Below are 21,995 nucleotides of genomic sequence, written 5' to 3' on the forward strand. Positions count from 1 at the left end.
TTAAAAACTTTCACGACAGTTCCCCCTATCTTTTGTGTACTCAACTTGAAAAATAAATACCTACTCTCTTATAGGTCTGAAAAGTTACCTCGTTCGGGCAAAAGCCTACAAGAAGTCAATTTAAGGTAGTACTCAACCCCACCCCCCCCCCCCCCACCCCACGGCCGTTTTCAAAACCATCCGTCCGTGATCTCGGAAAATGCTTTAACTTGGTTTTCAGGTTGAAAAGTAAAGTACCGGTAACCTCCAGACTTTACATCTTGTCTTCGCAAACGCTTTTCGAGTCTCGGAAAGGCTGGAAATGGCATTTTAGAGGGTAAAATCGGATAAAATCCTGGGCGGGGGGGGGGGGGGGTGCATGCCACCGGATCTGCCTAAAAGATCGCGCCTGCGGCGCTCGCTATCCACGCCGATGACGTCAAAACCTATTTAAAGGTGAACAACCCTACCTTTTAGGAATTCCTGGATCCGCCCCTGCTTTTAAACCGGCGGGTAGCCAATCGACATCTGTCTGCCCTCCACTAAGCAAAAATCCCCCCCAAAAAAAAACAAAAACAGTCACAGTGAAAATACATTTCATTTCAATGTGTCACAATTTCTGCCAATACATATACTTTAAGTTAACAAAGGTACGCAATTTCATAACAAAAAAAGAGTTTCACAATATACCTTAGATAAAGGAAAAACACCTATTAATGATTAACGTCTTTTGACAGACTGGTTTTAACTGTATACAAGTACAGAAGTGAAGCAAAGTGGCTTTTTTGGCATACAGTTAGTAGAATAAATAGACCAAGGGCGACGAATGATATCTAAAATCGGAGTTTGGTGAGGATCCACAGAAATGCTAAGCAACAGAAATGCTAAGCTTCACAGACTTAAAAGTTGAAACCACAAGGTTTGTTTGACTCTAGGAACGTAAGAGCTAAAGTGCATTTTGTACTCAATGAAATACAAGCTTACGAAACTGGACGGACTACTTATGGACTTAGCTCATAATCATGGATGGCACAACTTGGCCATTATTTCATTCCAGAACCTGTATGAGCCCCACTGGAATTTCCAGAGAGGTGGGAGGGGGTGGGCCAAACCAAAATAAAAATAAAACACTTAAGGGACAGTGTCTTCTGAGTTTTCTGTAAACTATGCTAGAACTCTGACAGTACACTCACTGATCAACAAAATAGCCTTTAAAAAATGAAAGAAAGGCATAAATTCATTCTCCAAGATGTAAATAAACTCTAATCAACAGTTTTTATGTGATTGTCTTCCAAGTAAGTAACACTGTCAACTTGAAAGTGTCGGTCCAACTTTTTCAAGTATTAGGCCACTTTCTTCCTACCCATCCATAGCCACACCACATTTCACTTTACAGTATGTCTAAGCAAGGCCAGGCGACTATCAGTGGATTTCCAATTAATAAATACCGACTGTCACCTTTGTTGCATTTTCAAGTATGCTCAATCTTAGTGACACTGCCGCTTTAAGAAAGAGCTTCAATTAATCAATTGCAGCATTTATAATTATATATTTATTTATGATTTGTAGATTATACATTGTATGTATGTATCATCTAGCCCCAGGGGGGTACTCAGGATTTCAAATGACAGGGATGATTGAATGGGGGAGGGGGGAATCAAGACCCAAAAAAATCCCTAGGGCTTCCAACACAACCCCAAAAAATCCACCAAAAATTAACTCCCCAAAAATCAAAACATGTTTGTTTGTACTTTATTTGCGAACTATGCAGCCAAGGCACTACCATGAATCTTTAGATTGTTTATAATACACAAAAACATCCCTACCTAGTCAAAAATGTACTTTCAAACCCCAAAATATTCTTCAATCATCCTTGTCACTTGAAATCCTGAGTACCTCCTCCCCTGGGTATGCAGACAGTCACACTGGGTTATAAGAACTTGGATTATTTTAGGCAGATTTTCCTTCTGCTTTCAGTCGCGCCTCCTCAATTGATTGAAAATCAGGCATGCCAGTAGGAAGTTCAAGGAAAGAGCGTTCTTCTTTCATGATCTGTTCAGCTTCCTCTGGTAAAATAATGAAAAAAAAAAACACATCAAAAACAACAAATTTAAATGGCTATTAACATAGAGACTGATACTAATCAATTACTATACAACTTTAGCAAGAAGCTGTGGCCTAAGGGGGGGGGGGGGGGGGGTGGTTATTGCAATGGTCCTTAGGGTGGGCACTTATTTAATGTGGGTTCTTATTCAAAAAGGTTGGGTGCTTAATCGAATAAATAAAGTAAATTTGGCTAAAATCCCTGTCAAATCTGTAATTTACAGGCCTGTACACTGTTAAGTTATGGGAGGCGAGGTGGCCTAATGGATAGCACGTGCCTGTTGTGTTCTTGGACAAGACGCTTTACTCTCATGGTGCCTCTCTCCACCGGGCAGGGCCGTAACTAGCAAGAGGCAAGACAAGGCACTTGCCTCGTCTAGATTTTAACCCAAAATTTAAAAAAAAAAATTATGTTAAGTTTGGGAAATAATCCTCAGTTGAACAAGAGTATTTTTCTGCAAGAAATGCAGCATGAAAAATGTTCAAGAAAGAGTTTCAGAGCTTTTTAATAGATTTCCAAATTTTGTGGGAGGGCATGCCCCCAGAATCTCCTAGCAAGATCTTGCCATGTCTTTGCCAAAGGTCTGGTTACGGCCCTGTACATGGGTACCGGCGAAATAATGCTGGGGGTTACCCTGCGATGGACTAGCATCTCATCCAGTAGGGAGAAGAAATATTCCCAGCTGCTTTATGCTACAGAAACTGGATTCAAGCTCCTCCAGCAAGTATGGGCCACTTGGCTCCCCGGGGGGGGGGGCCCGGCCTTGGCTCGAGGCTACCTTTTTTATCACTGTTACTCACCCCTAATCCTGCTCATTTTGGTTCCATAAACATAATCAGCTTGATATGCCACAATAAAGGTAAGAGGAAGAAAAGGAACTAAAGCAGCTGGGCTTTTGGATTTCTTGAACCTATAAAAAAGAATAAATTAATTTAGAAAAAACTCACTAAATAAGACTTGTCACATAGTCTGGATTTGCATACTTGTACGTCACAGGTGTAACTTAGGATTTTTTTAAGCGATGCTATAATGTAAATTGTGCTGACTATCAGAATCCTCCCATGGTTTAAAGGGACACTGTCATGGGGATTTTTCTGCTTTACACACAGGGCACAGAGGAGTCAAGTCCGCAATTCAAAATCTCTACCATGCAAAACAACCTTCAAAAGCTTTTCAAAGCGATCGTGTGAGCCGTACGTGATACAACGCCGTCATGCGATACTTGTTTACAGATCATCTGGTCTAGTGATATCGTATTCATACCCTCATGCGACATCCGCAGACATCAATCGACAGTCAGAATACGATATCACCAGATGATCTGCAAACAAGTACCGCATGACGGTGCTGTATCACGTACGGCTCACACAATCGCTTTGAAAAGCTTTTGAAGGTCGTTTTGTACGGTAGAGATTTTGAATTGCGGACAAACTTGACTCCTCTTAGTCTGAAATTCAGCCGTCCTCTCAACGACTAGACTCCTCTGTGCCCTGTGTTTTCAGTAAAAAACACCAAAATTGTTATTGGTGAGGTACTCTCGCTCATGGATCCATAGGAATATGAAGAGTGCTGGAGCTAATGCCTTAGAAGCTTTCCTGTTTTCGTTTCTCATTCAGAGAGTCATCTGAATGTTGGCTACATTAAGGTTACTATTGTTAGTAGGCTCGATTTCCGCCGCCTCATCGAGTCCAGTCTTTGTTCCTCCCCGAGAGAGGGGAGGGGGAGCGCGGGCTTATTTTCCCGAAAAGCGGCTGGAAATCGAGCCTATATTGTTAGCAGCTACTAATTTTAGCAATTTTAGTGAGTTCAGCTATAATCGCTAAATTTAGTACTCGCTAAAATTTGTGTCGGTCAAATCCAATACCGGTATTTGTTAAATTAAAGTACTACCTCCCCTCCCACCCAAAGTGAAACAGAATAAGCATAGTTGACTTGAAAAATTCTTTCAAAAATAGATGCCGGTAACTTTTTTATTTTTTGCAATGCAAATGTTCGCTCAATTTCAAGTGAGTTTGTTTTTTTACTGAACATTCATTTCCATCTTAGCTATATGTTTATTAAAAACTGGTTTACACAATATCACCAACTTTTTATATTTTTCGGAAAATCGCTTAATTAAATAGTCGCTAAATCCTACTCTGAAAAAATTGCTAAAATAAGTAGCCGCTAAAAATAGTAACCTTAAGGTATTTCATTATTCCCCACCATCTGAAAACTAGAACAGTGAAGTGTCATTCTCGAATAAGGCTGTTCTTGCTAGCCGGATACATACTGTATGAAGAAACTTGTTTACCCAGCAAACATAGCAACTGTTGCAATCCCATAGAATGACGCCAGCCAATAAAACATTTCCCTAGCTCCAGCCAGCTGCATAGACATCATTCTTTCTCTCATGGCATTCTGCATCTGTAGCTGTCTTCCTAACTAAAAAGAACATTCATGGATTTTAGTAATAGTAGCCAAGAGAAGTTTCTAATGTATGCAACCGTATTTTAACATGCTCTAATTCCATATTGTTTTATTTTACTTTGGGAAATTTTCCCACTGATTTAAAAAAAAACATCACTCACTACCAAGACTACTAAAGAGTCCTAGTTGGTATCACTAAAGAGAACCCAGTTGAGCTGTTCTATTGAGAGTCTGGGTACTCTGTGGTATCACATTAAATGCATAGAATTTTAGACAAACTAGTGCAAGTACTTACCAATTTCAAGTTACATGTACTACAGTTGTGGGAAATTACTTACCACAATTTTTTGATTTTCTTTCATAAACTCCTGCTGATTCTTCATGTTTTCATCCATTGTTTCTTTCATAGCTCCTCCCAGAACAGAACCCATTTTTAATGTTTTGTGTTTTTCTTTCACAATCAACTTCCTACGACAGATAGATTGGCAAAAACTTACTAGAAAAGAACAACACCCCTGAATAATTGCAACACACAAATTTAGAAATTTACATACTGTAAAATTCCGGTTATAAGCCCCCCCCCCCGGATATAAGCCCCCCTCTGCCCAATGGCGGTACTGAACAGGGCTTAATTTCGCTTTATCATGCGTTTTTAACTTAAAAACGTATTTCGATCAACACTCCCATGACCCGTTTCAGAACGTTTTTTTATTCTGCTTATAAGCCCTCCCAGATACAAGCCCCTCAACTTATAAGCCCACCAAAAAACCCTTATGAAGTTGTATTAGCCCGGGGCTTATAACCAGAATTTTACGGTATACATGTAAATAGATGTTGTGGTTTAATCTTTTTTCAAACCAGTTTGATTTTTATTTCTCTTTGTTTCTGATTACCGTATTTACTCGAATAAGCACCGCCACCGATTAAGCGCCGCCCTCGAATAAGCGCCGCATTTGGGACAAAATAGTTAATAAGCGCCGCCCCCGAATAAGCGCCGCAGTCCCGATGCGGCGCTTATTTGAGGAAATCCATTTGACATAAAACAGCACAACAAAGCAACTCTAAAACAAACTTGACAATTCTTTTCATCAAAAGCGATGTGTTGCAGCTCAAAGTGATTGTTTTACCGCTTGCTCATTAGTTTTCTATCCAACATTCTTACAATACGTAGTTCTGTAAATGTTGTGAAGACCACGATCTTTGCCAGGACAAACAAGGGATTAAAACTGACAATCAAAAGACGCTATTTTCAATTACTGTAAAAGATTAGATTCTTTGTGGCGTCCAAATTTTAAATAAGCGCCGCCCTCAAATAAGCGCCGCCCTCGAATAAGCGCCGCACTTGAGGCGCGAAAAATTTAATAAGCGCCGCGGCGCTTATTCGAGTAAATACGGTATGATACTGAATATTATATGAGACACTGAAATTTAAGTAAATCAAACTGGTTTGAAATAATTAAACCAAAGACAAATGTAAACCACAACATAGTTAAGAATGCACCATAGAATTATAATCTATCAGGGTGGTCAGACTAAGTTAGCGACACACAAGCCAATGGCCAGGATGCATCTGAGGCATGGATTTCATAAGATTATTGTTGGCATGTTAATTGGCATTCAAATGATTTATTATAGGTTACATATATATAACAAAGAACCTTGAAATAGACTTGTAAATTGTTGGAATATCTTTGACATGGGATGTACACAGAATGCACCCTGGGCTGCTAATTAGAAATGGGAGTTGTCACACATTTAACAATGAGTGTGATCCTAAGGAAGGCCAGGCGCCACAGGACTATATTCAATGATTAACAACAAAATCTGTTACAGTCGAACCCCTATTAAAGATGAATTCCAGTCCCTACTGCGCAATCTCGGCTGCAATGTTTATGTGAGCCCACACGAAGGGAATGGTTTACAAGCAAAACTAAAAATTCCGCGACAAACTTACCTTTTTCTTCATTATTAACGCCAGATATCCTTGCAGAACAAATAATAACGAGTAGAAGAACCTTGACGCTATTTCAAACCGACGTTTTAGCTCATCGGAACTTCTTGAACGAAACGAACTGTAATGGCGGACTAAAAAACGTCATGTATGCTGTCACCGAAGTGTAACGTTTCAACGAATTCAAAACAAAAACGTAAACAAACCCCGAGTCTGCGCAGTACGGACTGGAAATCATCTTTAAGCGGCCACCCCTTATTAAGTGGCCAGTTACTAAAGTCCCGAAAATATTGTCAGTACTTATAATATTGTAAATATAACCCCTTTTAAGTGGCCTGTAAACCAATCAACACTTAGGAATTGCAATACATCATGGCTAGTATTTAATAATAAGACATATGATATTTATTAAAGGAATAAAAAAACGCACCCGAGTGCATGGTTGAGTTATATAAGCATGCGGGAATTTTTAAGAACACGAGAGAAGTGCACAGAGAAGCCAAGTGCTTCTCGCACTTCTCAAATGTTCTTAAAAATTCCCAAGTGCTTATATAACTCAACAATGCACGAGGAGAAAGTTTTTTATTTCTTTTTTTAAATGTTAAAGAAATTGCGCGTGCTAAAACTCGTGACGTAAGCAGCGTGCATTATAACTCATTAATATACAATCTTCGTTCACTGTCCAAAATCCACGCGCGCAATTGGTTAAAATAGATCACGTGATTTTGCTTTACCTGTCGTCAGCAAACTCAGACAGTGCAGTATTGACAATAATGCACGAAAATCGTGCATTATTGAAGGTGTCTTCAGCTTCAAAGCTTGTAGAAGTGGAAGAAAAGTATATTCCTCAAATTATCAACGATCCAATACCAAACAAAATCGAAGAGGATAACAACTTGAAGCGCTTTCATGTTCAAAGGTAAACTGCAGCTCAATAAATACATTTTTGTGTGCGATTGACTTGCTTGTAGTTGCTTGATTGTGAAAGCCATCGACTTGCATTGAACAAGCTTCTCGCTGACTGTATTTATGAACGACCACAACTGATGAACGATTTTATGAACCATTTTAAGTTTTATTTCTGTACGGCTAATTTGTGATTTTTATATTATTGATGTAATCCCGTGTAATTATGTACTGCTACACTTCTTATTTTTAAACATTAAGTTTGTTGTTTAAAGTTCGTTAAGTCGATGATCGCTTGCAGTTCGATGCAGTGTACTCAGATTGTATATTAAAAGGGTTAGAGTCTGTTCGTTCGTGTTTTGTTGACAAATACACGCACTTGCTGGCCTCACAATGAACTCAAAATTTTCAATACTGCACTCGGCTACGCCTCGTGCAGTATTGAAAATTTCTCGTTCATTGTGCGGCCAGCGCGTGCGTGTATTTGTCAACAAAACACTCACAACAGTCTCTAACCCATAAATAAAGCACGCGTGTGACGTATGCAGCGTGCTTTATGGAGCTATAATGAAGTCAAACTGACCAATCACAGCGCGCGCAATTACTCAGACATTTTAAAAAAGCTTATGTAGCATGCATGATTTTTCACCTCTCTCCCCGGACATCCCACACTAACTGAATGGAGGCTCTGGTAGAGATTTGACTGAAATTGGTTTAATAATAGCATATTAAATTATCTTGTAATCATGAATAAAAGACCAATGAAAAGCAACTTAAGACATCGACAAAAGTTGGCCTGGCTGTCCAGTCCGTTAATATTGTTTTTATACCATGCATAAATTGCTTAATGCTGAGCTTGTATTTTATATAGTGGGCGTCAGATCTTCTTGGCCATATTTGCATTGTTTTCATTGTGCAAAACAGCTTGCGATAGTCATGCAAAGTTGCTTAGATTTTAAAATCGCAGTTTTAAACACTAAATCTACAAAATCTGCAATTAAGAGAAGGCTAAGTTGTAGAGCTAGATTTTTTAGAAGAAATGTTTACCTGCAAAATATTTCCCGCTTGCGGCCTCGAAAGAAAGAAGGTCACGAACGTATTTGAGTCTGCACTGCTTTGATTCAGCAGTTTTCCTGAATGCGCGGTTACACAGTCAGGGACTCAAACAAAATGGCGAAGAAAAGGTCGATTGGAGAAGTTGAATCTTCTAGCCGGTCTGACGGGGTACAGTCGAAGAAAAAGAAAACGAAAAAGGTTTGAATACGTCGAGGTGTCACTGTTCTATGTTTTTATTGCAACGAAGCCAAGTTTTGAACCTTCTGTTTTCAGGGAAAATGGACGAACAAACAACGCGTGCTTGTGTTTTGCTCACGTGGTATTTCACACAGGTAAGAAAACAAGACTTGATCCAATAAGTGAGTGGAAAAGTTGGTACTATTGAGTTTTTCGAATTTCTGCAGTAATTTATGGCCAGGAGGGTTAAAAAGGTTATGAAATCATGACAAATAAATGTGTTCAGATAGAGAAGTTCTAGCTCAACTAAACCTCTTGTTATTTGCTGTCTTCTGTATGGATTTTGGCACTTCTCTATCACACATTATTTGTCATGGTTTCATAACGTTTTTATTCCTCCTGGCCATTAACTTTAGTCTACTTTTAGACGACAAGTTATCAACTGTTTTTGAGAAAACCCTAACCCTAAACACCAACTTACTTTTAAGGTTAAAACTTAACACACTCCTGTACATTTTGTAGTGGATGGAAAGTAGAAACTTAACTCTATGGTAAACTACATTGTCTGAGCTTTAGGCCTAGAAAGGAAGACGAGGACCGCACAAGGCAAAGAAAAAATCTTTGACCATTGTGGGAGTCAAACTCGTGACCTCCAGATTAAATAACTAGATATTTCTCTACTGACTGAGCTTTAAAGCCAGATGGGAGCTGGTCATGGGTACCGGTGCTGGGTGGCAAAGCATTGCATTTTGAAGTGCACTTGAGTGTCATTAATTTTGGTTGATAAGAAAGAGTTAATTTGATATAGACTTTTATTTGTTACTGTCCTTATTTACATGTAAGTAATATAATTTGTTTTCACAGAGCAAGGCACCTTATGCTTGACATACAGACATTGTTACCACACTCCAAATCTGGTAAATGCATTTAAGGATCTGTTTCATTTTAGATATGTAAATAAGGTAGCCATACCAATCCAAGAAAAATAATCCAAATGGTAATTTGGTTATTTTTAGTCTCTGTAATAGAGATCTCACCGGAAATTTTGTAAGAACTTCTTCTTACAGAGATACAATGTAAGTGCTAAATAATTTTGCACCAATGAGACTCATCAAACTCTTTTTAATTTTTCCCTCTAGAAACCAAGCTTGACCGCAAGGACAAACTCTTTGTTGTTAATGAGGTTTGTAAATAAGCTATAGGATAATCCATGCTTTATCTTACATGTACATAATGTGCTTCACCTTTCATCTGAGCAGTTGCGTGAGCTTTCACTTGTGGAGGTGCTTAATTTTGAATTGAAGTTATTCACCAAAATATTTGTTAATAAAATCATTCCAAAAGCACTTGTTTATCCATCGAACAGTAAATTCTGATTCAGGTTTTTCTGGCTTGGTTTACTTATTGTTTGTTTTTTTTCCTTTTATTAAGTTGTATACTTAACAATTGGTTCATGCTTTAGCGTGCTCCATCGAGTTATGGAGCACGCGGGAAGTTTGGAGAGCACGAAAAAAGCGGAAGAGTTGCCCAAGGCGATAGCCGAGGGCAACTCTAGCTTCTTGAGTGCTCTCCAAACTTTCCAAGTGCTCTATAACTCGATGGAGCACAGCTAAAAGCATGAACCAATTGTTTTATAATCGGGGAGTGCATCCGGCCGGGGAAAAAAACTGTGTTTTTGTGTGAGTGTGAAAATATAAACTAAGCGGTCGAGAATAAATTACACATGTACAAGTACACGATTGGAGAGTTTGTGTCAAATGGCTGTAAATTGATAAGTTATATGTGGAGAGGAAGAAAAAAAATGAAAAAACAGCAAATACTGCTAGAATGGAAATAAAAGCACCCGGCGACAGACGAGAGGACGGTATTTTGGACCGATAAAAAAGGGAAAAAGCGCCCGAAGCCCAGGGAACACAGAGCCGAGACGTTGGTGTATGTTTAAAACGCGAAAACTTTCATCAGGCAGCTAGTTTTTAGTGCCATCGAGCTGTTGTCATTCATGGTTGGCCCATTCTACCACGTTAGGGCAGTGAAAAAAATGATTTTCGTCCTTCGAGACTCGCACGTTAGTTGTTGTTGTTTGAATAAAGGAAAGCACACAAACAACTTTGACGGCAAAATCGAATTTATTTTCTCTTTCGCTCTCCGTCTCGTAATAAGAAACAGCTTACCTTGTAGCTCGTATCCATGGGAAAATATTGAAAGGATTCACTTTTCATATTCCGAAGATAATATGTCATCGCTTTAGCAAAACACCCGCAGCGTATGAGCTTTACTCAGTGAGATTTTTGCTCGTCGATTACGTCATCAGCGTGCTCCATCGGTATTTTGAGCACGCTTACGTATACTGAATTTGATTGCGCGGCTCTGCTAGCTATGTTATAATAGGCTTTGGCACCAACTACATTTCTTTTTACTTGACTTGCAGGTCTGTGAAATGAAAAATTGTAACAAGTGTGTCTTCTTTGAAATGAGGAAAGGACAAGATCTTTTTATGTGGTAAGTTGAGCCATTTTGTGTGACATCCTACAGTCCGGAAGTACAACATATTTTCAGGTTCTCAGTGCAATCTTAGCCAGCACCATAAAGACAAAATTCCTGTTCTAAGGGGCCCTATTCGCCAACTTGGTGCCAGGGGATATAGGTGAGGCGAGGTGAAGTGGTTGTCGCACAAAATCTAGAAGTTGGAAGAATGTTATTAAAGATGTGAATAAAATTGTTCATCTTTTATTCGTTTGTCTCACAATAGAATTGCTTTGAGGTGTTGATCGTGACACTTCGACTACAATACTGCTAGTCTCCATCAGGTGATGATGAAGACTAGCAGTGTTGCAGTCTAAACGTCACAATCAACATTTCAAAGCGATTCTATCATGAGATAAACAAATAAAGGTTCATTCCTAAGTTGGAAGAAGTTTGGGAAAAGTCTTGAAGTGTGTATATTATAAAAAAAAAAAAGTGTGTATATTGCATAGGGTGTATGGACATTGTAAACTAGAATGTGATGCCATGGGTTTTCTTTTTTAGAAGTTTTGCTGTAAATATAATCAGTTTATTATATAAACATCAGTGAAATACCAGGAAATCTTTCGCACGAAAAAATCATATAACATGTTATTTTCACATGTGAAGATATCGATTTCGGAACATTTTCTGGCAAGTGTGCCCTGTTTCAATGCTTAATGAGCCAAAGAAAATCGATATTAAGTCGAAACATCCTCGGATCTTCCTCGGCAATCTTCGGATATCTTCGGAAATTTTCGGAAAAGTTCGGAAAATGTTCGGAAACATTCGTACGACCTTCGGACAACATTTTGAAAATCTTCGGAAATCCTCGGAAAACAGTCGGAAATCTTCGGAAAATCGTCAAAAACATGGTTATTAGTAGGTTTATATAATAAACAGAATATTACATGGTTGCTTGGAGATATGAAGTTTATCTTCTCGTGTTCAAATCAATATCCCACTCGTTCGCTGCGCTCACTCGTGAGATATCGATTTGAACACTCGAAGATAAATTTCATATCTCCGCGCAACCATGTAATATCCTCTATTTCTGCAATATTGTATCTAAAAAATACATCAATCTACAGTAGAATCCTGATTTTTTTCGAAACTTCAGGGGAAATGAAAATTGCTTCAAGAAATTGGGAGGCTCGAGAAATTGGGGGTTAAATTACAGAGAAGTACCATCCAAGGAAAACGAATATTGGTTCGAGAAATGAAAAGTTTCTAGAAACCGAGGGTTCGAGAAATCAGGATTCTACTGTATTGTCTTAGTGAATATACTGTATCTGTAAAAGTTCTTTTTGCTATCTGATTGTTGTTTAGGTTTTCTTGCACACCACATGGTCCATCTGCAAAATTCTTAGTTGAAAATGGTGAGTATACACCCGCATGAAGCTAGATGTATTACTGTATGTAATGCTTGTCCAATCCAGGGGGAGTAGCAATAAACCCAATTATTTCATGATCATGCTCAATAATTATACAGGGTGGGGAGGGGGACTTCCTTGTTAAAGGGGTGGAGATGCTTATTGAAAATTTGAATTAAACCCTTAAAGGAAAACAAGTAACCAACATATTAAATGCTCTTCCAAGTCCATCTAATAGGATGGGTCAGGTTTAAAGGAGAAGTTCACTCCAGAACAACAACAACAACTTTGTTACCAGAATAACCATTTATTTTCTTTACGCCAATAAAAAGTTTAAACAAAGATATGGTATTTACCAAAATTTCAGTCTCCATCGTTCGCTATAACCCTACAAAATCTTTCCCAAAACTCAACAACTGAAAGCCGCCATTTTGGTTATTTTTAGTTGCAGGGCACCTCTGGATACCAGCCTATGAGCTGAATGGGCTATACTGCTAAATAAAGTTTACTTTACTTTTACCTTATCTTTACTCTTTGTCTCCAGTACACACCATGGATGAACTTAAATTAACTGGAAATTCATTAAAAGGATCAAGACCGATTTTATCATTTGATAAGGTAAATTTGGTGACTGTGCTTTGTTTGTCTTGAGAAAATTCATGTGCAGCTGTTTCTGTTATCTTCTGCCTTGCATTTTCTGCTAGCTTTTATGTTTTTTATTCAAAACCATTTTTCCCTGAATGTGCTGTCGGTTTGGAAATACAAAGATAACACACAATTAAGGCTTGAAAAATGAAAACTGACTTCACGTAAAAATATGCAGCTGTATTACACGACTTTCTGCTGAATAAAATATCTGGCCTTATTTCCATTACAGCAATTTGATGAAACACCTCACAACTCACTCCTGAAAGAAATGTTTATTCAGGTACATTATATAACACTACTATTTAGAAACCCATATACTTTAGTCCATGGGCCCGAGCAGATTTTGGTACCATCAAAGGGACAAATTATGAGTGTATCAGATTAAAGTGCATCAGAAGGAGTTTCAAAATTGAGCTGATAGCAATCACGAAAAGTAGCTTAATAGATTTTTTAAGAGTATAAAATTCTCCCTCAGAACGAGGCTACATAATAAAACTCTATTATTGCCAATTCACTGCAGTATGAAAAAATAATAGTTTTCTAATAAATGTAAAATTTAATCACTAAAAAGAACAAAATACTTTTGAATCCTGAATTGCACTGTACCAAGATGCGGCGGCTTCCTAGATGTATTTTAAACGATTAAATCCCAGAAAAGGAAAAGAAATCTCTTAAAAAAGATTAAGATTGTAAAAATTAATATTTGCAATGAAGAATCTAAAAGAGAATTATTTATACAATTAACTTACAATATCAGTCCAGAAATATTTCGCGAGGCGCGAAAGGTATCAATTTCTGATTTTTGAAATAAACATTTTTTCGCAGACGTTATTTAGCTCGGTACTGGTTTCCTGATGTTTGGCCACTGCTGTCTTTTGGAAAAGCTAACAACTATGTTGGAAAACACAGTTTTTCTCTACAGTCGTACGCAATATTCAAAACTGTTTGCGCGCGCCAAGATGCCCGCCAAGATGGCACGTGCGCGTGTTGAAAGATGAGAGAAAAAAGGAATCGTGGTTGTTGCCAAGAGAAACAAGCACTTTAAATTAAAATATTACATTGCGCTGTCCAGAAATACTTCATTACTAAACCTGATTGCACCATGGAACAAGGACGTCTTGAATTGAATGGGCTGAGGCATTCATACCATCGAAATGTTGCATTAGACGTACAGTTAGTCTCTGTTGTGGTAGGGGACCTGAAAGCGATTTTTCCTAAAGGATTCAGTCAATATGTCTCCTGCATTCCCAATGAAAACTTCTTTGGGGCATTTACAGCAGAAGATGTAATATATCGCTGATATTTCCTGTAATCAAGTTTGATTGGCTAATGCGAGGACAGGTGTGAGAATAGGGAAAGGAACCCGGTTGGTGGGGTGGGAGCGCGTGGCGAGCTCAAAGAATGTCCAAATAATCACGGAAGAGTCGTCACTGACTGACCAAAATGATAAAAATGCGTCGTAAAATATGAAGACAGATGCGTCCTTTGTTCACCGCACCTCAACTTTTACCTTAAAATCCTCTGTACATCGGAGAAACACCATTCAGCTTCAGTGGGGTGAAAAATCAACCCCATTTATATTGAGTGATGACAACAGCGACGAAAAAGCACCACAAAGATGGAGAGAGAATCAGTCCAATAGTGAGAGGAAATTCCTCTATGTTTTCACCGCAAATGTTGCCGTAGCGGGAAGATAAGCTCCTAAAAGAGGGGAAACCCCCGAAAAAAAGATCTAATGCGAAAACACAATCTATGATTAGAAAAAAAATTGTATAGAAAAGTATATTATGAAACGTTCCAAAAAATATAGAGCCACAAAGTGTCCCTATGTGAGAAAGTTTAGAAGGCACGAATAGTTACTCCCGCATATCGAGTACAATGCTGACTTTTAAGAATTAAGATTGTTAAACAGTTACAATTAAATTAAAAGATGTAATTTTCGGCACGCGTTCATTTGTGTCACACAGATCAAAGACTCCACTACAAAAAAGCACATTTAACAGAACTGAAACAAGAATTCGGGAGTGTAATGCACTTTGAGAACTTGCTTAATATTGTCATCATCCGGTCATTATCTGTCCTTTCGCGATTGGCGACGCAAAAGGCCTCCAACTCTCCTCGAACTTTTGTAATTGACTACAGCTGGGCAGAGGTACAACATATTCTTTACCATCAATTATCACAAATCACAATAAGGGAGCAGCACCTAATGCAACAGTATCGAGAAATTAAGGAACCTATTATACATTATATGCAATTATTCACAAGAAGCTGTTCAAATAACATGACCACACAGCCTATTCACTAGGCATTCTCAGCTCATTAGCAGTGACACCTTTAAAGAACGCCTGACATGGGGACAAGGCTGGTCGGGTCACCCTAGCCGTGAGAGCTGTGCAAAAATGTAGTCAATGGTCCAGAAGAACTTGAGTTACATTCTGATAATTGGAAGTGTAAACCGCCCAGGAGGGAGCTATAAGTCCTTCTCCCAATTAGAAAAATTAAAACGGCACTTTGTCTCCACAAATCCTGTCCTGACTCAAGAAAATAAAAAACCACTACCTCAGAATAACACCTCCCTTGCCTTTCTGGAATGTCCTACAGGGTAATTATCGCTGTCCAAGCCTGACACTTTGGAACCCATCTCCCTCAGTGAAGTGGCAAATAAGCAAGAGACACTTTAACCAGCAAAAATCCCTGCATAAACTGTTTAGCGCGTACCTCGAGAAGAAAATTATGAATAATATTTAAAACGATAGAGATGATAGAAGAAAACGTTCTTAATTACTTGTGAAAAGTGAGAAAAGAGAACGTAATAATTGTGTATAATATGAGTCGCGAGGAGAAGTGCCAAAAAAATGTTCGTGCCCGCCGCTGATAAGCCAAATTGACCGGGATTTCTAAAGATATTATTATTTTAAGAAGGAGAATAGAAAAAGATAGAAGTAATTTATTTTAATAGAAAGGAAGACAATTCTCAGTCAGAACCGTAACCGTTATCAGTAGAACCGGCACAAGCCGAATGCCCTGATATTTGGGACACTACATCAAGAAGCAATTTATGTTTATTAAGTTTTTCCTTTAGAAATTATGAAAGCATGATTTTATCATTCCGAGATTAGACCCGATAAAGTCATATCAATATAGAAATTGTATGAAAAACGTCCTTGAAAACTATTTTATGTAAGTAGGCAAAATTTGTGTTTGATCGAGCCAAGTGACCCATCAGGCCGGAGCTTGTCCCGGTATTTAGCACTATTGCTACCCCCCGGATGGGATGCTAATCCATCGCAGGGTTATCCCCCTGCGGTGACTCGCCAGTACCATTTATACACATGGGTGGAGAGAGGAATTTTTGTAGAACAGGCCGAATAAAAGCTCTGTGCATTTTACAACCGAGTTATTAAGAAAATAATTTGAGACAAAAATTTTATACCTTTTTTTTCCCTTTTAATTTGGGGCCAAATAGGGCGGCCAAATGGTTCAAAATTTCCTTCCACCCTATCGCTAAAATAAATCACGTTTTTTAATAAGAACACATCCGGGCGATTAAAATGCTTTATCCTCTAAAAAGCATAACAATCAAATTACAAGATTTTTTTTTTATCAAGAATATGTAAAAAGAAAGAGTTTATAAGATACACCGGCAAGATTTTAATTTAATGACGTAAGATAAAAACCTCCACGCGCTTTGTCAAATGAGGCCGCCCTCGCGCGATATTTGGTTCAAAAAGCTTTCATTTTTATAAAAAAGAGAGATCAGTATAACTCTTATTAACCTCAAATACTCTGTCCGTATTTAAAATACAAATCCTTGTTTTTCTCCCTGATTTATTTAAAAACTTGTCCACATTTTAAATTCTAACATCAACCGAATATGACAGTTAAATGCAATCCGGCTTTGTTGCCATGGAAAATACAGAGAAAAACCCTTAAGTGCGGCCAAAGTCCTGACTAGCATCACTGCCTTTGCTGTACTTTTCAGGCCTCTCTCGCAACATTTACGTGCTTGAAGTTTCGATAAAGTGATTATTCATTACCCTTCGAGCATTAAAATGCAACATTGATTTTGGAAAGATGACGTCAGAAATCACGTGATTCAGCAAGAAAGCTACTCTTTTGGAATTGCTATCACATACCAAAATGAATAGAATGTTCAAGGATTCGAAAAATATATGATAGCATTTGTCCCTCTGAATGGTACCAAATGCCAAATTTTGGGGTCTGGGCCCATGGACTACTTGATTGGTGTTAATTTTCATTAGGTACGTTTTTAATAAAGAAGTACTGTGCTCACAAACCAAAACTATGCCATCTAATGATTAATTAGACCAAGTGTACAAGTACAGCATTTGATTCATAAATCACTTATTGTCTTGTGGGGGGGGGGGGGGGGGAAGGGCGTGAGATGGCTTACAGTCAGACTGCCTAATGTGGAATTTTAATTATAATGAAATAATTTTTACTTGCAGATTTTTAGTACTCCAAGCTTTCATCCCAAGAGCAAACCATTTGTAGATCATGTTTTATCTTTTTCAATTGAGGACAGTAGAATTTGGTTCCGGAATTTTCAGGTAAATAGATTAAATCTTAATTAAAACTAATAAATTATAATATAGTCCTTCAAAACAAGGGGGAGGAACAGTGGCCTAATGGTTAGCGACACTGGACTCCAGATCGAGCGGTCTGGGTTCAAGCCCTTGCTGTGGTCAATGTGTTGTGTTCTTGGGCAAGACACTTAACTCTCATAGAGCCTCTCTCAGCCCAGCTGTATAAATGGGTACTGGCAAACTAATACTGGGGGCTAACCCTGTGATGGACTAGCATCCTACTCCTAGTCTCTTCATGCTACAGAAACTAAGATAAGCTTCAGCCTGTACGGGCCACTAGGCTCCACATATACTTTTTCTTTACCTTCAAAACAAAGAGCTTTAGATTTTAGCTTTGCTTCTGAAGAGAGAAGGGCAGGCAGAGGCATTTAAGTTTGAATTTTACCTTTCAGATTGTCGAGGAAGATGGGTCTTTACTAGAGATTGGTATGTTTTATTTTATTTTTTATTGTTTAACTCTTGTGACTGATCAAAACGTAATTTCTCCCAACAGTATCAATACATTGTCAAGCAGACAGTGACGTAGCCTCCCACGCAGTCGTTCTTGAAAACATGATCGCCCCTAAGAACGAATGCGTGGGAGGCTAACAGTGACGAGAATAAAGACAATAATCAACTAGCTAATAAAAGCAATGTTTTAATGTTAGTTTTTGTTTGTTGGCAATTTTTCAGGTCCACGATTTGTGTTAAACCTCATTAGAGTGTTTGAGGGAAGTTTTGGAGGACCAACTTTGTACGAAAATCCACATTATCAATCGCCTAACGAGGTAAATGCAACAGAAGATACAGTAAAATGATAATTGTGTTGTTGGAATGGTAAAAGTACATTTAGATTTTCTTCAATAGACTAACACAACCACTTTTAGTGTCTAATAACGCATACTGTAGTTTGGTTTCTTTAGGGATTGTTGTACCTTAAAAGCCCCCCCCCCCCCCCCCCCACCCCCTTCCAATTGGATATTTTCTGGGGCGCATTCAGTGGTCACCAACTTTTCCTCTATTTAAATAAAAACGATTAAGTTTGCTTTCTCCCAACTTCTCATTTTGAATGGAGAGTTAATCATTGAATGGGACTTGAGTTTGTCATATGTTTTTTTCTTCCGTTTATTTTTCTTTTCATTTTATGTAGCCTTTTACATGGCAACGTGTAAAGTGTTCGCGCAACATATCACTAACATGTCACTTGCACTTTTCTCTTAGTACCGTCGAATGGTGCGCAAGCAAGCAGCTCAGCGGTATCGCGGTCGCGTGGAATCGAGGCAAGCACTCGAAGATCGTCGGGAAGCCAACAAAGATCTTCCACGTGACATTTATGACGTGGATGACGTGTTTCATACCATTACCCAATCAGATATTGATATTGCCAAGGCAAGGGAAGCTGGCAAGTCAAAATAAAACTGAAAACATTGGACGAGAAGGCGGTTTAACAAGAAGGGAACCATCGGACAAGACAAAGAAAGAAAATTACTGGAGGTCTTTACAAGTCTCGCCTGCTGGAACAGAGATGTGTTGATACGAACTATCGAACAGATTTCATTTCTACACGATAACATGTACCATAATGCACCGTTTGTCATTTCACGAAGGACGGAAATGTGTGTGAATAAATTTTGCCTCAAATTTCTTTTATGACTGCGTGTAAGTAAGTTAATCTCAGTCTGTTTTCTCTTCATACTAGCCTGCGAATACAGCCGCCTCTCATTCGCTCCCTTCGAATAAGAGGAGGCTGTATTCACTGGCTATCTACATACACATTATACGTATATTTTGAGAAATGTATACATCTTTTGTCTTTTTGCCACTTGTATGGCAAAGTTTCAGTTATCTAGGGCATTCGCATTCCTGTATTTGAAGGGACGTGGGGGAGTTTTTAACTGGAGTAGTAAGTATGCCCTTAAGGCTGGTTCTAATATAATCACCCCGATCACTCCAATCGCACTAAAAACGTACATTTCTGGCATTTGTTTAACGAAAAGAGTCGAACAATGTTATTGACAAGTGGGTTTGTGGAATATTCAGGGCAATCATGTCTTTTTCAGTTGTCAGTACACTACGATTGTCAGCTGTCAGTTAAATCAGTTAAAATTTTCGTCAGTTGTCGGTTAACCCCATCCAGACCCTCCCCCACCCCCAGCAGAAGACTTAGGAAGAATGAGTTACCCCCTCCCCAACTTACAACCGTAAGTAAAATAAATATATAACGATGCTCAACAAAATCAGTAACGAAGGAAGTATAAAGTACATAATTTTATGCTTCAATTCTTCACCATGTCCAGCTATGGATCCGTGTCCGCCTGACCCACCAACGTTTTCGCGAGGAAAATCTACCGAAGGGACGTCCATTCCAAGGAAATGACACAAGGGTCCCCACCCTTGTTTGACGTTGTAAACTAGTAGTTTTGAAGGTGGTATAACAGCTTGTACTCTCTCGTTATGTTCATTGTACCTCTTTTTGAACAAGAACGTTGAATCGGGGTTAACACTGCCATAGACAGCGGTGTCTTCTGCATTGAAGAAATTCAGCAGTTTGCGAGGTTTTGGCCAAACGAGATAAGCCAGCTTCGAGAACGACTCCTAAATCTCGAGTCATGTGAAGGTGCCTCGCCCAGCTTTGTACCCAGACATCGTCGTTGTCCCGAACAGTTAGTATTACCTTCGCTTCTGGGAAACACGCAAGAATGTCCTCGTACCAAAACGCTGCTGGAAGATCAGTCACTCCATCAACACCCGAGTACATGGAAGCAAAGTCGAGCGACTTTCCGTCGCAGTATATATCGATCCATTCGTCAAGGTGTATGTCTATGTGTTCTGGAAAGTCGTAGATTTCGTACCCAAGAATCCGCAAAGCGCTTGCTAAGGATTTAGTGCCCGTTTTGCTCAATCCAGCACAGATAACCTTCATCTTGTCGACGTTCGTGACAAAACAACTTGAATTTTCGTGACGTCTGAGAGTTTTGTGGATTTGCAGGCTCGGATTTCACTTCCTGGTGCTCAGACTCCTTCAAGTTTACACTAACTAGGTAATCAAAGGATAGTGCAGAATGTAATATGGCCAATCAATTGACAGCATGATAATAATTTTCCAGGGTAATTTCGCTTGAGAATAAGTCAAATGAGTTCAATTTTCAGTCTGGCGCTGTTTCATGTTTACTTGTAAGATGCTGAAATACCAAACGTGGACACCTAAATCACGCAGCAACCAACATCGGGAGAAGATTTCTCTTATTGAATCGTCACACATGCGGCCCACAAGAGGAAGTTTTCAATCATTTGAACCGTTGTGTTCGTTATGAATTTCAAGACTTTTTTAGCACTTAACGTGATACTTTTACTTTTCGTGCAAATTTATGTAACATGATTCTTTTGCATTTCTACTGTTTACAGTACGCCACATGAGAAGACACGGAACAAACCGGAAAAGCCGAGACAGAGGACCGGCAACAAAGGCAACGGCGCGGCGGGAGAAACAAGGTGGGCAGGAGACAAAAAGAGGGAGCGACATGGTGCCCAAGCACGTGACGAGAGACCAAGAGCACCGGGCAACAGAAATGCACGCGCCCAAGTGGAGCAGCAGAGGGGCGAACCGGAACGAACGCGGAGAACAGAAGAAGACGAACGAACCAGGAAGAAACGGAAGAACGAAACGACCCCGAGAAACGAACAGAAAAGAGGGGAGGAAGAACCGCGGAAGAAAGCATCCGGAATAGTAAAAGGCCCTAATTTAATTAAATAGCAAGAGGCTACAAGAATCCTACCGCATTGAAAAGCACATGAGGCGGGTCGAAAACAGACAAAGCTAAGTGTTATGTGGAAAAAAATGTTGGCTTTCCCTCCAGCAGGGTCACCGTTTCTTCAAAGTGTCCCTACCCTGCCCCCTCCCCCCCCCCCCCCACACACACACACACACCACCACCACCGCCACCACCAGTTACGGAGGGAGTCACAGTTCCGCGAAGCGTGCAGCGTGGGAAACACGCGTGTCGTGTGAACGCTGCGTATCGTGAAACAAGACATCGTGAAAACTCGTAACAATTTTGCCAGAACAATATTTAAAGTACAATTTTCTCCAAGGGTTCAAAGTCAACGTTGTATTTGGGTCAGACTTATAAATGTAATTATGAGCAATTACTTGAATATTTGCCTCGAGACAGTCACGAGCTTTTCATCCGACGCCAAAAATCTTTTCGGTGAACGTCAAGTGCAATAATTGGTCATTAAATCAATATGACAAAATTTGCTTACTTCAGCAAGAATATCCAAAATCCTAAAGGTTATAAACG

The 21,995-nt window shown here is 39.1% G+C and overlaps 2 protein-coding genes and 1 pseudogene across 2 annotated transcripts; 1 reads left to right on the forward strand and 2 right to left on the reverse strand.

Moving 5' to 3' along the window:
• Nucleotides 1-558: 558 nt before the first annotated feature.
• Nucleotides 559-8,521, reverse strand: LOC144638328 (plasminogen receptor (KT)-like). The gene is made up of 5 exons (XM_078497558.1): nt 8,397-8,521; nt 4,831-4,960; nt 4,377-4,507; nt 2,884-2,993; nt 559-2,045 (listed from the first exon to the last, which is right to left on the reverse strand). Exons 2-5 carry the CDS (start codon nt 4,921-4,923, stop codon nt 1,930-1,932), a joined length of 450 nt encoding a protein of 149 aa, XP_078353684.1. The 5' UTR covers nt 4,924-4,960; nt 8,397-8,521; the 3' UTR covers nt 559-1,929.
• On the forward strand, nt 8,487-19,344 carry LOC144638259 (ribosome biogenesis protein BRX1 homolog). Its single transcript, XM_078497478.1, has 12 exons — nt 8,487-8,603; nt 8,679-8,737; nt 9,447-9,499; nt 9,722-9,765; nt 11,011-11,081; nt 12,414-12,463; nt 13,002-13,075; nt 13,335-13,385; nt 17,578-17,679; nt 18,108-18,141; nt 18,388-18,482; nt 18,916-19,344. The coding sequence occupies exons 1-12, from the start codon at nt 8,487-8,489 to the stop codon at nt 19,108-19,110; spliced, it is 945 nt and encodes a 314-aa protein (XP_078353604.1). The 3' UTR covers nt 19,111-19,344.
• Nucleotides 18,333-20,968, reverse strand: LOC144638286 (uncharacterized; annotated as a pseudogene).
• Between the last annotated feature and the right edge of the window lie 1,027 nt (nt 20,969-21,995).

This window comes from Oculina patagonica, chromosome 14, assembly GCF_052425735.1.
Source record: "Oculina patagonica isolate OP01 chromosome 14, crgOcupat, whole genome shotgun sequence".
Taxonomy (NCBI): Eukaryota; Metazoa; Cnidaria; class Anthozoa; order Scleractinia; family Oculinidae; genus Oculina; species Oculina patagonica.